The sequence below is a fragment of the Prionailurus viverrinus genome, chromosome A2, assembly GCF_022837055.1.
Source record: "Prionailurus viverrinus isolate Anna chromosome A2, UM_Priviv_1.0, whole genome shotgun sequence".
Classification (NCBI taxonomy): Eukaryota; Metazoa; Chordata; class Mammalia; order Carnivora; family Felidae; genus Prionailurus; species Prionailurus viverrinus.
The window spans coordinates 142,349,142-142,367,019 of record NC_062562.1 but is presented as its reverse complement, the minus strand read 5'-3'; the positions used below and the strand labels follow the sequence as shown (position 1 = coordinate 142,367,019).

Sequence of the window (17,878 nt, the reverse complement as noted above, 5' to 3'; positions counted from 1 at the left end):
GGATTTAAGGCAACTTAGAAGAACAAATAAAATGCAAGCACATAAATCTTGAATTGTCTGTATATTTATCCTGTTCCAATCTGACTCTGTAAATTTAATATCCAAATAATGAAAAATCAAAGAATAGGAATTTGAGGAGAGAGTCTTCAGAAGTTTTACTCCAGGAGCCAAAGGCAGAGGTATGGCTGCACCTTCTGGACATTGTCTAAGCAGCATTTTTACCAGGTTTTTGGAGTCTCCACATTTCCGTAGTAGAGGGAATGAAATTACTTTGGAAGAGAGATGGTTATAGCATACGAAGCTAGAGAGCTATCCACAAACCTCTCTCATTTCTAACAACAGTTCTAAGTTTGGGAGTTCTCAGGACCACCTTAGTTTTGATAATCCCCTAGAAAGACTCATGGAACTTAATGAAAGTTATCTGCTATTATTGTTTGTTACACCTAAAGAATACAAATTAAAATCATCCAAGGGAAAAGGTACGTAGGGCAGAGTCCAAGAAGTTCCAGACATGGGGCTTCCAGTTGCCCTTTGCTGTGGAATAGCAGCCAGCGTTACCAGCCTAGCAGTGATGTGAAACAGGACACAAGCGGTACTGCCAGCCAGGGAAGCCTCACCAAGTCTTGGTGGCTAGAGTTTTTATTGGGGCTCCATCATGTAGAGACATGTAGACAGCCCATAGGCTCATCTGGTTTCAGTCCTTCCAGAGATCGAGCTAATACCACATGCCCCAAACTGTGTGCCCTAAATCACGCTGATAGACTTAGCTAGTAGGACAAAGACATTCCTAACAGGCCTGATATTCCAAGGGCTTAGAGGTGATTTCCAGGAGCCAAGGGCAAAGACCAGATTTCTTTTCGCAGTAAGGTCAAATTGGTTTACTACACACGTTGGGAAACAATCTGGGGTAGGTTTGAGAGAATGTTTTCTCTTGCCAAAACAGTTCATTGGTCCATTTATTGAATAAATATTTAATGAGCACCTGCTATGTGCCAGATACTGTTGTATGTGATGGGGATTTAGCAGTGAACAAAAGCAAACAAGATCCCTTTCTTCTTTTAAGAAAGTATAACTTATAATCTGATCGAGGAGAGAAAAATTAAATATACACTATACGTTATACTCTTTTAAATTTAACACTAGACTTTTTTCCTGTACACAAAGAATGATAAGCCTCACTCTTTTCTAATTACTATTCTTACTTTCATACACATATATACATACACATATATATTTATATATGTGTGTGTATATATGTGTGTGTATATATGTATGTACATGTGTATATATATATATATATATATACATATACTGTTTTTAGATTAAAGTAGTAAACCAGATTTTAGAGTTTAGACTAGAACTCTAGTTTATGAAGTCTACAATCTTCACAGAGTGAAATAGTCTAGATTATTTTAATTAGATGATATTGAAATGCTTTTATATTAATTATGGCTTTTAAAAAAGATTAATATAGTTTCCTATTTTCTCCTATAATTTTTTTTTTAAGGACAAATTCTTCCAGATCCCAGCATCAGAAATCCTCATCAATGATGACCTGCAGCAAAGTATGGAAATGATCATGGGCATGTTTTGTCCTTCAGGAACAAAAATTGGTAGGCACGAATATTTTAACAATCTCATTCATTCTTTTTCTTGAAATAATACCTACCTAGCACATATTCAATCTGTAGACATAGAGGTTTGAAAAACTTTAAAATCTGAATACTGTTACAAAGTACTAAGTAAATTATTGTCTGATTTGTCTTTTCATGAAGACATTGGCAGGGAGAAGATAGGTAAGAATCATAATTCCTGAAATGAAAAGATTTAGAAAATATTTTTGAAATATAACAAAAGGAGGCAGTTTTGCTTGATCACAAGCACATTTGATATGATGTTTATGTATATAAGCATTTTCATTGAAATTATACCAACAGATGAAATTTTGAGAAGAAACATTTTTCTGTAACAGACTACATACAGCCAGTGTAATTCATTCATGAATTTTCTTTCTCTCTCTCTCTTTTTCAAATGTTTATTTACTGAGGGAGAGAGAGAACATGAGTGGAGGAGAGGCAGAGAGAGGAGAGAAAGAATCCCAAGCGAGCTCCAAGCTGTCAGTGCAGAGGCTGACATGGGGCTCAATCCCATGAACCATGAGATCATGACCTGAGCCGAAATCAAGAGTCAGACCTCAACTTACTGAGTCACCCAGGTGCCCCTCATTCATAAATGTTCTATTAATATTAACTAGTTTCAGATTTTATGCGCTTTTATTTTACTAATTATTTTTATCAACTTTAGTTGTTCTCTGGATAACATTTGATTAATCAACCAGATCTTCAGATCAAATTGTATTGATCCCATCTACTGCCACTGAGTTTTCCTTTCGTGGTCATTATTTCTGTTTACATTGAAGTTTGCAAATCCCTCTCATAGTTAGTTAGTTTGACACTATTAATTTTTCATCAGTAACAAATTTTACCAGCTGCAGATTTAGCTGCTGTCAGTTTACCTTTTAGAGGTTATTATTATTTTTTTTTAAGTTTATTTTGAGAGAAAGAAAGAGCATAAGCAGGGAAGAGGCAGAGAGAGAGGGAGAGAGAATCCCAAGCAGGGTCTGCACTGTTGGCACAGAGCCTGATGCGGGGCTCCAACTCACAAACCGCAAGATCATGACCTGAGCCAAAACCGAAAAGTCCAACACTTAACCCAGTGAGCCACCCAGGTGCCCCTTACAGGTTATTTTTAATCAGACTCTATTTTCCCCTGGTCAGTCTTTGCATTTTATAACAGTTCCAGAAAGATAGCTTTTATACATCCTAACAAGGTTTAATTTACACACTTTTTATTTGGTGTCAGTTTTAATTTTTAGTTTCAATTATTTTGGATAGATTTCTGGAAATAAAACTGCCATATCAAAAAGGATGGGTTTGGTAGGCTTTTGATACATGCTGCCAGATTGCTTTTCAAGAATATTTTTACCTATTTATAGTTCTTCCAGCAGTAGAGGAGAGTGCCTATCTTGCTCGACTCTTGCCAAGATTGGCTATATTAAGTATCTTTCAAAGTTGAACTTGAAGAAGCGCTAAGAAACTTTTCTAGAAGTTTTAAATAGATTTATTGTGGTCATAATCAGAGCTTGGGAATAGCATCTGCATTGTCTGGACTAAGTGCTTGGAACTTGATGGGGAGTTTCAGCTAGACAGGTGTTAAGGGCCTGAGCTGATGTGAACTTGGGGTTCACTTTCTTTGCAGTCAACCAAGAAAAAAAAAAACAAAAAAAAACACCTGGGGAGGTCAGTAAGCAATCAGCAGAAATAAAGAATAAAGAAATAAAGAATGGGAATGAGATGGCTGCTACCTTAGCGATCAGACGTTTGGGAAACTCCACATTTGATTATTGTGTCCTGTGGGGGAAAAGATTAGTTAGGATTGTTACACAATAATAACATGAACCCAGTGTGTATTTGGAAGGGTAGATAATAATATATTTGGTAAGTGTATTTTATTTACTTCTCCAGCTAAATTAAATATGTTAATTTTTCTGGCTAATCATTATGCTCAGCTACCTATTTTAGAGATATTTGTTTAGTTTTAATGCATAAATAACATTTTTTCTCATCTGTAGATGCATACCCATGGTTGGAGTGCCTCATCAAGTCGTATAATGTCACAAGCGGAACAGAGCAGCAGATTTGCTATCAGATTTTTGACACCACAGTTGCGGAAGATCTAATCTAATATTGTCATTTAGCTTAGCACATGTAAAATACTATAATTTTAGAAAACATCATTTTCTGTGAGATTATTATAAAGATTTAGCTGTATAGTTTATTTTCCACCTTAACCACAATTTAAAATTCTTTTGGCAAATAGACATTGTGTTACCAAATGCCTACTTGTGGGTAAGTTAAAAATGGTCCCGTTGCTCAAAATTTCCAGTATGATGGCTGCTAGGGATATAAAGGAAGAAGTGGAAGAAATAAGGACTGTGTTTTCATTTACCCTTTGCAGCCCTTTCAGAGAAGCTGTTTTGTTACCCTGCTCTAAGTTTGTTTTTCCATATGTCAGCCACTGATTTCTCTGCCAGCCATCATCCTAGGCCTTCCTTCTTTCCTGCCCTGATTTTTGTATCAGCAGTGTTAATGATTTTAGCACAGGTATGGGGTTAGAAAATGTCATTACATTAAATTACTCAGCTTTTACTGAGTGTGAGGGGTGTAGCAGCTGAGTCGTTTTGTTTTGTTTTGTTTTGTTTTGTTTTGTTTTGTTTTGTTTTGTACAAAGGGATCTGCTTAAACAAGCACTCTTGTTGAGAAGTGCTCTTCGGAGTGAGCTACAGCATACTTAAAGGAATGATTTACTTTAAGTGTACATGGCAGAATTGCTTTCTCGGTACTATTGACCAATTTAGGATAAATCCATTTCTTAAGACCTGAATTATGTTCTTTTGATTGCTCGTTTCTCTACGTGAAGTTATTGCATTCCACCTCGATCTAATAAAGCAGTCAGATTTATAATGTTAGTGACTTATATTACCATTTTTTAATAGTCTTATGTAATGTGTACTTATATTTCAGGTTGAACACAAAATGAGATATTAACTCAGTATCATAGTCCACTTTTTACCTGACAGTGTTTGTGAAGTTTAAAATCATGAATATTCAGTTTTATACAAATACTTCCATATATTTGTATGTATGTATAGATTTATGTATATTATTTGGTAAAGACTAAGACATTCAGATCTGCCTAGTTCAGTATCAGTGAAGAATAAATGAACGCACATATTTCAGCTGTTTTCTTTGTTTGCCCTGTGTTGAGTTGAGACATGATTGGAGGCAAAGAAAGCAGGAATGTCACTATAATAGATATTTAGGACTGTCTATACACTAGGTACTGTACAAAGCATTCAACATATATTTGAGTTTCATAAAAACCCATTTTCCTAATAAAACTGATTTCCTGATAAACCTTGATTGATAAGCTGACTTCACTAAGTTCACGCAATATGCTAGTCAGTACTCTCCTTCAGGTAATCTGTGTTCAGAAGCTGCTCTGCTAACCACTGTAGGATGCTGGGGCAAAAGCTAGCATGGGTTTTCTACAACTGCGTCCTCTCTTCAATATTTGAAATGACGTTGGAAGCAGATTATGAGGGGAGTCAGTGTTACATTTTCTTACCCTATCAAAAAGCTTTTAACATTTTATTGGCAAAAAGGGTCAAATACCTGATTTCCTGTGTTTATAATAACTCTAAATTATTTTTTTTAATGTTTATTTATTATGAGAGAGAGAGAGAGAGAGAGAGAGAGAGAGCGCGCAAGCAGGGGAGGGGCAGAGAGAGAGGGAGTCAGAGAATCCCAAACAGGCTCCACACTGACAGTGCCTCATGCCCAGCCCAGAGCCCAACGTGGAGCTTGAACTTACAGGCTGTGAGGTCATGACCTGAGCTGAAATCAAGAGTTGGATGCTTAATCGACTGAGCCACTCAAGTGCCCCAATAACTCCAAGTTCTAGTTCCTGAGTAAATTAGCCCATCCCCCAACCTAACTACCCATCTCTCATCACTGAATTATCAGCTTTTTGGAGATGGTGAAAGAAGCTGATGCTGCTTTTTGGGGGGATGTAATCACTTGGTTCAAAAACATCTTCAGGGAAAAGTTTTAAGAACCGTATAGATGAATAGATTTCAGTACCAATGGTATACTGAGGATACAAAGGTGAGAGAGCCATTTTCTCTACAGGAAGTGCCCAGAAGAGGAGAGGTCAGAAGGTAGGGCAGGTCACAGTGCTGGCTCCCAAGTTATCAAAGTCAGATGCCTCATATGAGTCTTTACAGTGATAGGTCACTTCTCTCTTTTCTTTTTTTAAATAGCCCCCCACGTTGTCATCATTTGTTTTCTTTTTTAACTTTTTAGCTTTGAACAAACAAGAAGAGTTCTGTCAACACCTACTGTTTGTCCAGCTGTGATGTATGCGCCATACCTGAATCAGGAATCCAGAATGCTAGGAGAATTCTATTTCTGGAGCAACAAGTAGACAGTAGTTCATTGTGCCCTGATTTGAGCCATGTCCTCTTTATTGTCCGTGTGAATCCTGGTACCTTTCCGGTCAGACTCAAAATTACATAAATTTAAGAAAATAGTTTGTGTACAGCCTCTTTGCTCAATTTCCAGTCCCTGCAGCATCCATTAGATACTACCAGACTGTCTCTTATAACCCGTGCACTGTTTCGTGGGAGGAAGAGAAGGCGTAGCCTAGACAGTCTGAGGCAGTCGATTATACAGTAATGAGAAGTGCACTGCTCACACACCCTTTCCTCTGTCCCTACCCTCCATTTTACTGCTTTCTTTGGGGGAACTCGACAGGCCGAGATGCAATGCATCATTCCCCCTCTTTTTTTTTTTTTTTTTTTTTCTAAACCCCTGGTCATGTTGCACTTCATTCTGAATGAATATAGAAAGACTGGTGTTGAAATAGGAGCTGAAGACCCCTCTGTCTCCCTGAGAAAGCCGTCTCCACGCACTAGGGCACCGGCTGCCCAGGTTTTGAGTCCATCTATGTCCCGTGCTGCAACTTTTTGCAGGTCACAGGGATGGACCAGAATCCTTCACCGGCTGTGCTGTTTGGTTTCCAAAGTTAAAGCATGAGTTTGTCACGACTTGTGACTCTCATTCCAGCCAATTCTCTTCTACACTTTCTGGAAGATTTTCTTGGGATCTGGTGAAATAGCTAGATTCTTATTGTTTTCACTGTTTTAAATTTTGACCATGTGTTTCATCAAGTTTTGTTTTTATCCAGAATTTTGTAAAATGAAAACAGTATCCATTTGTAAATATTGAAGCAACAAAGTATATGAAGTTGGACTAATGCTGACTCTTAACTAGTACCCCAAAGCAAACTACTTTTAACTATGTGGTATATGCTTTTCCAGACTGTTTTCCCTAAGAATGTGTAAATATGTGTATATACATGTTTTAAAAATAACATCATGTTATAAATATATTTCTGCAACTTGCTTTTGTCACTTTTATAGAGTTTGTTTTTTTATGTCAATACACATAGGAGAAACTTGTTTTTAATTATTCAGCATAAGTAACTTTTTAGTGGGAATTCTCTGATTATTTGACCTATTTTTGTCGTGGTTTTGGGTCTGTTTATGTGTTTCTCTTATTGCGACAGTTTTGGAATTTTATATTTTTATTGTTACCTATTTTGTTGACTTTCTTGCCTTATACTTATTCATAATAATATTTTGTTATTATTTTAGTCTGTGTTTTTGTTTTTTGGGTTTTTTTGGTGTTATTTTCCTTTTATTTTTTTTTTATTTATTATTTTTTTTTTTTTAACATTTTTATTTTTTTGGGACAGAGAGAGACAGAGCATGAACGGGAGAGGGGCAGAGAGAGAGGGATACACAGAACCGGAAACAGGCTCCAGGCTCTGAGCCATCAGCCCAGAGCCCGACGCGGGGCTCGAACTCACGGAGCGCGAGATCGTGACCTGGCTGAAGTCGGACGCTTAACCGACTGCGCCACCCAGGCGCCCCATCCTTTTAAATAAATCTGAAGCCCCTGGGACCTGGTTTCACTGTATCCACTGGCGGTTGGTTCTTAGGTGATCAGAATTTTCAAGTCCTACCCAACTTCTAGTACAGATTAGGACTATGCCATGACAGAATTGTCTTGAAATATGCTTTAAAAGACTCATTGTAATATATACATATATGTATATATATACATATATATATACGTATATATATGTACGTATACGTATATACGCATACGTATATGCACATATATATACACGTATATACGTATATATACATGTATATATGTATATATATGTATATATGTATACACACACACATATATATACATGTATATATGTTTACGTATACATAATATATGTTTGTTTATGTATGTGTATATATACACATATATGTTAATGTAAGAAAGGAGAATGCCTCCTGTAATGCTTTTCATTATGAGAAAGGTGCTATGATGGCTATGATGAGTCACCCTAAAGTTGTAAAGCATCATTTTAGAGGAAATAAAGATCTCTCTTCCTGTGCTTGCCCTTCAGGATCTCTGGATGGTGTCAAAGCCTTCTACCCACTCCAGGAAAAAGAACTAGTCAGCTAGTAAAATCTGGGCCTAGTGATATTCCTTCTCTTCCCTCTGATACTTGGAAATAGTATCAGAACTCACTAAACAGGAAGTCACCAGTGTGTTCAGGTATGTGAGATCGTATCTTGCCTTGGCAGCCAGGAAGTGAATTAGTAGCACCATGTATTATTTTTCTCTGCAGAAAGTGATTTAAGCTGTTACGAAATTTGAGATCATGTAAGGTTTCGAAGTGATGGTCATCTTACATGGAGATAAATGTCCTTCCATTTAGGACTGCTTTTGATGGGTTGAGAAGTGTTAGGTATCAATTACAGTGATAAGGATAATGCATTAATGTATATGGGAGCTCTCCCTCAGATGCTCCAACCGATGAAACGTGGATAGTTCAGAGACTCCTCTGCTATTTTTGGACTGTAGCAACATCTTAATGTCTATTTTTTCCCCTTGAAATCTAGGCCATAAAGGCACATTGGTACAGTGTGTGCATATGTGTGTGTGAGCACACGTGCTGCTTTTATTCTCTACTTTGAATTCACTTTGCAGGGTACTACGTTAGAATTTTCCTAACAACCTAGTCCACAACTACCAAAGAAAGACATTTTCAGCTTGAGTGAAAAGTTTCTTTTATTTCATCTGTTCACAACATTCTGAAGATTTGGAGCGTGTATTTGTTAAATACCTTATTATCTGTTAATATATTCCATCAAATATTGTTAACAGTTTCTAAACAAGTACCCTTTTATATACAACCTTAAATCTATGGTATATACTTTTTTTTTTTTTTCTATACCTTCAGAATGATTGTTCCCTTCTTTGAAATATGAACTCCCAGGGGCGCCTGGGGATGCTCACTCAGTTAGGCTTCCAACTCTTGATCTCAGCTCGGGTCTTGATTTCAGGGTCATGGGTTCAGGTCCCACATTGGGCTCTGGGCTGGGAAGGAGGCCTACTTAAAAAAAAAAAAAAGACCTAGGAACTCCCAGATAAAAGCCAATTTGTTTTTACATATGACTCTCTTCCTCAGCAGATTTTTTGTCCTCCATTAGAGGGCAAAGTCCTTTTAGAATGTAAAACTTGTATCAGGTTTAGCTACCTCTTAAATGACTTTCTGTTGCAGGCTTCCATAACAGTAAATAGAAAAGACAACACATTTGAAAATCAAAAGTATTCATTTGTGAGTCATGTGAAAACATAGCTTGCAGTGGATAGGCGTGGTGGTGGCTTTTATTTGGTTGGTTAAGAATCCTATGTGTTCATTCCCATTAGATGAGGTTCAGGAGCAATAAACTTAATACTTAAATTTTGGAATCATTGGCAAGTATTTCTGCACAATGATCAAAGCTTGAATGGAGGTTAAGCAAAAGAATACAGAGTACAAAATAGGTATGTATTTAAAAGTCAGCTGATACATTTATATTCATTTATTATTCATATGGTGTCTGTCTCCATAAAGGATTTCATGTGGTTTACAATAAAAGACAGACATGAGACACAATCTTTAGAAATAGGGCAAGAGGACAAGAGCTAAATAGAGGAGTAGCTATTAACTCATTATCCCTAACATATGGGATAGTTATAAAACCTAAGCTATGGGTTTTGAACAAAACTCATACATGAAAATGCAACAGATTTCATGGCTCTTATTCACAAAGTTATTATCTTATTAGGAGATACAAGCCTTTTATTTATCTCAATATTAAGAGTAACAAGGTGGATTTTTATACTAGGTACACTAAACAACAATGTCTTTTTGTAGTGACGGTTATTTTAAAATGCAGAAATTTGTTCCAAAATGGTAGGATGTAAACTCTGCAGGTGGAAGAAATAGAGCAAGGGAATTTTCCACTGGCTGTCCACTTTTTGGCTCTTCTTTGAGGCACTTTCTTGTTTTGTTTTTATTACTAATGATGAATGTAAAATGTTTCCAGTATCTCCACATGCTCAAGAATTATTAGAAGCATTAATTACTACAGGACAGACTTATATTTTTCTGGTATTAAATCAGTTCTCTTCTGATATAAATATCATTGAGAAAATTAGCTTTTCTTACCTTTTCCTATTGTCGTTACAAGTAATGAAAGAATTGTCTTGTTTTTAGTGTTTAATGTCCAGAACAATACGGGTTTTAATGAATCACAGTCGTTTGGAAGATGTGTACTCCCATATTTCACCCTCAGTGCTTCATGGGAAGTGTTGCTTAAGTCCTAAGTAAAACAAGCTTCACACCGGTGTCCAACTAACTGGGAATTTGCTGGGAGGGTATTTTACCTATGCCAAATTTCCTAAGCTCTAAATTCCCAAACGTTAGATCTAGTCATCCTTGATCCCTCTCTTTCATTCATGGCCCACATCCAGTCCATTTGAAAAATCATCAGGATGCACTCTTTAAAATATGTCCAGATTTTGGCTACTTACCACTTCCTCTACTACCATGCTGGCCATGCTTCCATCCTCCCTTGCCTGGACTACAGCCTTAGTTTCCCAATTGGTCTTCCTGCTCCTACAGCTTCCCCACAAACTATATCTATCCTCTATACGCAGCTAGGCTGACCCATTAAAATGTAAGGCAGATAATGTCATTTTCCAGTGTTTTCTAATGTCACGCAGAGTTGAGATTACCGTGGCCTTCACCACCATGTGATCCATTTCCTTTCTACCTCCCTGACATATTATGACCTTTCTCCTCTCACTGTGTCCAAACACTGGTCTCCTTGTTTTTTCAACGTACCAGTAAACTTTCCCTTCACAGGCTTTGTACTTTCTGTTGTCACTTTAGTCTGGACATTGTTGAGCTATTCCAGCTTCCATGATTCACTCTCTCACATCCTTTGTACCAATGTGACCTAATTCAGAAAGTCTACCCCTGACCATGTAAAAGACCATTCGATTCCATCATGCCCCCCTCCAACTGACTTTTCTCCATTGTACTTGCATAACATACATTTGTTCACTTGTACTCTGTTTCCCTTCCCTAGCAGCATATGAGCTCCTTGGGGAAGGTGTTAGATTTGTTCCCTGATGTTTACCCAGTGCCTAGAAGTTCCTTTTTTATAACAGATGCTCAAGAAATATTTCTAGAACGAATAAAGTGATCATCTCCTATTTGAGAGCCCAACTCAAAATCTGAGACTACTAGAATGTATTAGCACGTAAGGTGATTTTAGAGCAGTGGTTACCAGGGACTCAGATATTTGTGCTTAAAAATAAAACCAAGATAATTTTGATAAAGATCAAACGAAGATTTTATGAGGCTGAGGCTTAATAATTTGCATTTTTAACAGTCTCCACAGGTGATTCCTTTGCAGGTATAAGATTTAGTACCTTTATTATAGAAATTAGAGTATGGGATCTATATCTGCTTGCTTCAGACATTGTATTACCTGCCTGATGCTGAAAGCCTTTGAGCTGAAGTACCTTGATATGGAATCTGGACCAGTCAGTGCTTCTTGACCTTGGCTTCATATTATAATCATCTGGGGAAAGAGCTCTGAAAGCATCAGATCCTGGGATGTCCCCCTCAGCTGTTGTTTAAGACTGCATGGATTCAGTCTCCGGCTGCACTTCTCACTGGCTTTTTGACCTTAGGCAAGTTGGTTACCTTCTCTTGGAAACTGTGAGTAGTAATAGTGTTCCCTTCAGAAGATCATGGAGGGGCCCCCGGTAAATGAAATCAAATTATATATGTAAAACACTTAGAATCTGGCACATAGGAAACCCTCATAAAGGATTAGATAGTATTACTAAGTTTTGGTGACAAAAACTGATCATCTTTATTGCTGTTCTCTTACAAAGAAGATTTGATATTTATTCTATTCTACTTTGCTGATTCCTTAACTTCCAAGCAAACCCAGCTGCAGTGGTGACAAAGGGAAACAGCTACATCCTCGGGTCATTTCAGGCCCAATCTAGTGAAGCTGCTACCTACATGGGAACGGAATGGAGTGAATGGCAGTGGACCAACTGACCAAAGAATCGTCTCCTGAGATGGTCATTTTGGATAGCTTTATTTATTCAAATCCCATTTTCTCAAATATCTCATTCTTACTGGGAGAAATAAGAGAAATAAAATAAATTCAAGAGAAATATCCATCATGATGTACCAGGAGGGCTGATACTTATTTTAAAATAGGGGCTAGCTTGACTGAGTAACAAGGGGAGGAATCTGAAAATAGCACAGTGTGCAAGCGCTAAAAAAGAATGAAAATATTCTTGTTCCGTTGAAAAGACACAGCTCTGAAACAATGGTAGAGATGGAAGAAAATGTCATGGGGAAATTTCACGGGGAAATTATTGGGCAGTATAGTCTGTTTATAAAAGTCTCTTCGGTTTCTTTGAGTCAGTTAAAACTAAAATACAAGTAAAGCTATGGATTTCCCAGTGTTTTTGTCACTCAGAAGTGGTTATATTTAGTGCCATTGACTAGCTATTAGTTGTTTTTCTGAAAGTCATCAGGAAAGTTTTTAGTTAATATTTGGTAAGATCTAATTTTGGAATGGGCTTCTATGACTCCATGTACCTGTCTCTTCTTGTAACAGAAAGTTAAACAAAGAATAATGATGTAGTACACTACAAGTGTTGAGTCCCTATGGTTTTAGTTAAATCTAAATGCAAATCAAAATGCATTTTTTATGCCAGGATATTTGGTGAGCTACTTTAATGCTTATTTTATGGTTCCACAGACCATAACTGACACCTATTTGAAAGCACTCAATTTCCAGTATTGAATGTGCAAAATTGCTTTCTACTCTAAGATCACAAAAAGGGCATGTGACGCATACCATAATTTATCTGCCTCAGAAAATAAGATTTGGTTCTTATAAAGAGGACACATGTTAGGTACTTAAAATTTACTGAAACCTGGCTTGCATGTATTCCTTAGGCTTGATGATACAACATTTGGTTATCCTAAGGTAGTAAGACAAATCTTTCAGACAAGACTACACCCTCAAGATCATGGCAGAGGAGGTCAAACCACATGGCATTATCCAGTTTCTTCCCTTTAATTATAAAGGAAGCCAACTCTGCAGACATTCAGAACCTGATATGTACCTCTGGGTCTGATTTAATACAACTAGTGCTAATCACTGAATTCATCTAATCCTAAGCAAAAGTAAGGAATCAGCACAGATTTCTCATGGGTGATTGTATAATTTTTAAAGCTTTTTGTAATGTTGAAAATAGTTTAAGACCCTTATGTTCTACCTATTACTTTTCTAATGCCCTCCAATAGTTCACAAATTCAGACTGTAAACCAGTCAACCAGATGATGCTTAAAATAATTTCTTTCCTCTTCCAAAGTGAGAATTTCTCTTTGGCATCTGAAAGATCTTTCTTGGAAAACTTTAAGTCATCCACAGTCATTTCAGTATTTTAAGGAAGAGGCAAATCAATTACTTAGCTCCTCCTTCATCTGAATGGAGTTGTTTCTATTGTTTTTGTTTTGTTTTTACTCTTGATTTTAATCTGTAGTGGGTGGGTCAAACACTAGTGTTCTGGCAAACCAAAATGTAATCATTAATATTGTTTAAGTTCCCTGGCAGTTCATTTAGGAAGTAGGTGATATTTTAAATGGAAAATTACAGACTTAAAGAAATAATAGTGTACATTCGAATGACCCTTTACAATTTACAGTGCACTTACACAGAGTCCAGATTGGTGGTATTGATCTGCTCCAGATTCTCCTGTGTACCTCCTCCAACCTTGGAGCAATGATTAATTTGATTTTCTTCGTTTGTAGAAAGAATTTGCAAATACAATTCTAGGTATGTGGAATGTGGTTTGAGTTAAGTGGATAAAGAGATGAATATGATATTACAATGTTTATTTAGAGTCTACCTCTTCTAGTTTAGGGGATTATGAGGAAACCTTCAAAAGGTCCTTCCTCCAATGAAAATAATAAAAACTATTGTGCACATGTGTTCCCATCTTTGTATTAGAAATTTTTTCTGAAGATATATTAAAAAAGAAAAAAATAGCCTCTAATGGTGTTAGGAGTTGAACTTTTTCTGTAAGGTTATTTAGTGGCACATAGTTAAAACTTTTAAAAAATTGTCCTCTATATGCCAGCTTTTCCTCTTTTATGATCTGCAAAAAATTGAGAATGACTGTAATGCCCAAAAAATGTTTTAAAAAAAAATGGAAACAACTATAATGTCCCCAGAATGCTGATTAGATAAATTACCAATCACCTTAAAAAAAAAAAAAAAAAAAAAAAAAAAAGAGTATAATGCAAACTTCAAAGATCATGTTTTAGAATACTTAGAATATTCTTCTATTTATTGTTGCATGAAAAAAGTATATCAACAGTTTGACCCCAGTTCAGTCTGTGTGTCTATGTATTTATTCAATGATCAAATTTCACTGAGCATTTACCTTGTTCAGAGCTCTGTGATGAGAACTGGGATAGCAGCAGTAAATAAGACTGTCCCTTCCCTCAAAATCATACGCATGCCAAATAGTACAGGCAGAACCAGTCAGAGTGCTAACGGTTTGGGATTTTGGTGTCTATTTCCTTTTTTAAACCTGACTTGACTTCTCCGAATCCTAGCAGGATCATGTATCAACTCATATTCAGACTACAGCATAAACATGTTTTTGTAACTTTATTCACTTCATGCATATTCAAGGAAGACCCTAGCAGAATAAAAGTTATTTTCTTAAGCAGCTGAAGAAAAGCAATCTCAGTGTAGCATAGCATTTATGATAGTCTCCACCACATGTTGCTACTAAGATAAAGAGTGAAACTAATGCAAAGAGCACTCTGGTGTCTGGTATTTGCATTTTTCGACTAAGAGAGGCATTATTTTAAAACCTAGTCAAATGTTTCTAGGGAGAATTGATAGAAAAATAGAAGAACTCTAGAATATTACTAATGCTTTGGCTGTCCAGAATTTGTGTAAAATCGCTAATTTAGTATCTATCCGATAAGTCAAATACTGTGCATGGTCTGTCACTTTTAATTATGCTAAAAATCCCAAGTAGTTTAAGTATCAATTCATAATTTTCCTTAGAAAAACTCTTGATTCCACTGGGCTTCTCAATGTATTGCATAATTCAAGGAAACAATTGCTGGTTTTAAGTTAACATTATGTAAAATAAGTCACATATTTTTCATAAGCTTAACATTAAGCAGAATTTATTATTTCTTATGTCCTTAGTGATGAGAAGGTTAATTTTGTTAGGACTTTATGGATGAATAGAAGTTCAACTTAATATTAAAAGATTTGACAGGAATTTTTGCTGCCTTTTTAGTTGTGAACTCAATGATTAAATTTTGCTCCCACCTTAAAAAAAATCATCAAAATCACGCTACAGAGATAATCAAAATCAACACTTACATTTGTGACTTTAGATCTTAGAAGTCTTCACTTACTGCTTAAATGGCAGTAGGCCATTTAAGCCTTCCTCACAAAATTATGATAATTGATATATGTCATTGCCTTCACGTTAGCAGTTTTGGATTTGATAGGCAGAAAACAATCCATTTGATAGATCTTTTCTGCAATACTCAAATATTTGTTTCACTGATTCTGATCAGATGTATGTGGTTTGTATACTTTGGATTTGTTTATTCCTCCATATGAAATCTATTTGAAATTGCTTTCCAAAAGGAAAAGAGGATGGATTTGGGGCTTGTGAATGCTAAACAGAAACTTTAATTACATATGTAACAGAGATGTGCTTTCGACTTCAAGCTTTAAAATACTGACTTTGTATCAGTATACATATCAGTATACATCAGATGCATAACATTTGAGTCATGAGTATGATGGAGAATGTCAGAATACTAATCAGTTTTGCTGTATAGCCACTATCCATATATCTCTTTAGAGAGCAACTCCTTTTGATCCCAAATAAATCTGAGTAAAAGTATCCTAAGTTCAATGAGATTAGTCTGGCATTAAACCCAAACCAAATTGTCCTTGCTCTTGCCCTGCCTTACCCTGATAAAGCAAATAGTCTAAAACAAGAGCAACAAAAAGAAAGAAAATTATCAATTAGAAAGTCATTATTCATCTAAAATTTGAAAACCAGACATGAATTCAGATAAGTTTAGGAACGTTTGATTCCATAGTTTTAGTCTCGAAAGTGAATTTTACTGAGTAGTTTATGTGGTCTCTTTTGTCCTTTCATTTAAAACATACGCATGAATATCTGCTGTGTCAGAATAATAATTCATCATCCACTCTGATTATCAAGAACAAATTGAGCAACTCTCTTTGAGATTCCAAAGAAGAATGGAAATCTCTACTAGGCCCAGAATGTTCTTATAACTGAGAAAAGTCAGCTGGACTGAAATGTCTTATTGGTTCTGGCATTAACTTAGTGTGCGATCTACCATAAATGACTCTGCTTCCTTGGGCTGCATTTTTTTTTCCCAGGTTCAGATATTTGTCATCTTTTGAAGCACTATTAACTACCTGTCTTCTGTAGTGAACTTTTGTAAGAATTAAAGAAGATGCTCCTGTGAAGCTTTTCAGGGTATTTGTCCTAAAATCAGTGCAAACCACTTTCATTAAGGTCAGCAGAAAACTCTTCTCAAGATTTTAGAAACCTTCATTTTCGGATCTCACATGCAAATATATTTGGCCTTTAAATTTCCTCCACAAATTAAAATAACAAAGATTATTTGCAACTTTGTCCTAAATGCCAGATTTTGGGCTTCTGTAGTAGTAGGACAAAATAGCAAAATAAATACTTTATGGATGTGTACCTTCATGTAAGAAAAAATGTGTTGTGGTTGATTTTATTTCAAATAGGCAGAGGCAGAGATAGTCTAATTTAGTTTGATGGTTGTCATCCTTTTTAAAGTCCAGACGTATAACTTTGTGTAAAGGTAAGGTGTACGATGTATATTGATGCACCTACATATTACAAAATAATTACTTCCATAGCATTTAGTTAACACCTTCATCACATCAAATAAGTCCTCCTCATATGTTTCGCACCACAGGTCACAATTGATGAGACCTCTCTCCATGCTCTTAATGTATTTACTTGAAACTCGGGTTCTCTCTAGTATGTCATTCTCTTCTTTCATGACCTTTTCTTAGAAATGAGAGATTATTTGATTAAAATGAATCAGATTAGGATTTCCAGGGAAGATGGTGGAGTAGGAAGATCCCAAGCTCATCCCGTGGATGAAACTAAAAACACCCATATTCGTGTAAATAACTCAGAAGATGACCAGAAGACTGGCAGAACAAACCCCCCACAGCTAAGTGTAGAGAAGAGGCCATGTCAAAGTGGGTGGGAAGGGCAGACATGCGGTCGGGAGCCAAACGGACCTGTCAATGGGAGAGAGGGATGCCGAGTGTGCATACAGCGGGGAGGATAAGATCCTCAAACCAGGCACCACAGGCACAGGGAAGACGAACCTCCATGGCATTTGGCTTTGAAAAGCAGAAGGGCCTAACAATCCATGGAGCTTAACATGTGAACTTTAAAAATGAATAGGCTCTGCCCTGGGGGAGCAGTGAGGAAACTGAGTCCCTGCCCATAAAGAGAGAGCACAACAGCCCCTCAGAGATACAGCATAGAAGCAGTAATTTGAAAAACGCCCGGGCTATACTGGAGGGACATTTATTTCCTAATCTCGGAGCATGTGCTGGAGGAGCAGGGAACTTTGGAAGACTTTGGGAACAAAGAAGTTGGTGGGCGCTATTCCCCCCTCCCCCCACTCCGCCTACCTCCCAGCCTGAACACACAGACGCCTGCAGGAAGCAGCTCAGTGCCACCACACC

At 36.7% G+C, this 17,878-nt stretch overlaps 1 protein-coding gene across 4 annotated transcripts in view; it reads left to right on the top strand.

The window, feature by feature from the left end:
• Positions 1-4,976, top strand: part of POT1 (protection of telomeres 1) — an 80,378-nt gene extending 75,402 nt beyond the window's left edge. For all 4 annotated transcript variants that reach the window (XM_047849058.1, XM_047849059.1, XM_047849057.1 and 1 more), the window contains 2 exons: positions 1,508-1,613; positions 3,632-4,976. In XM_047849058.1, the coding sequence (XP_047705014.1) occupies positions 1,508-1,613; positions 3,632-3,744 (219 nt within the window). In that variant the 3' untranslated portion in view covers positions 3,745-4,976. The remainder of the gene's footprint in view (positions 1-1,507; positions 1,614-3,631) is intronic.
• The last annotated feature ends 12,902 nt before the right edge of the window (positions 4,977-17,878 follow it).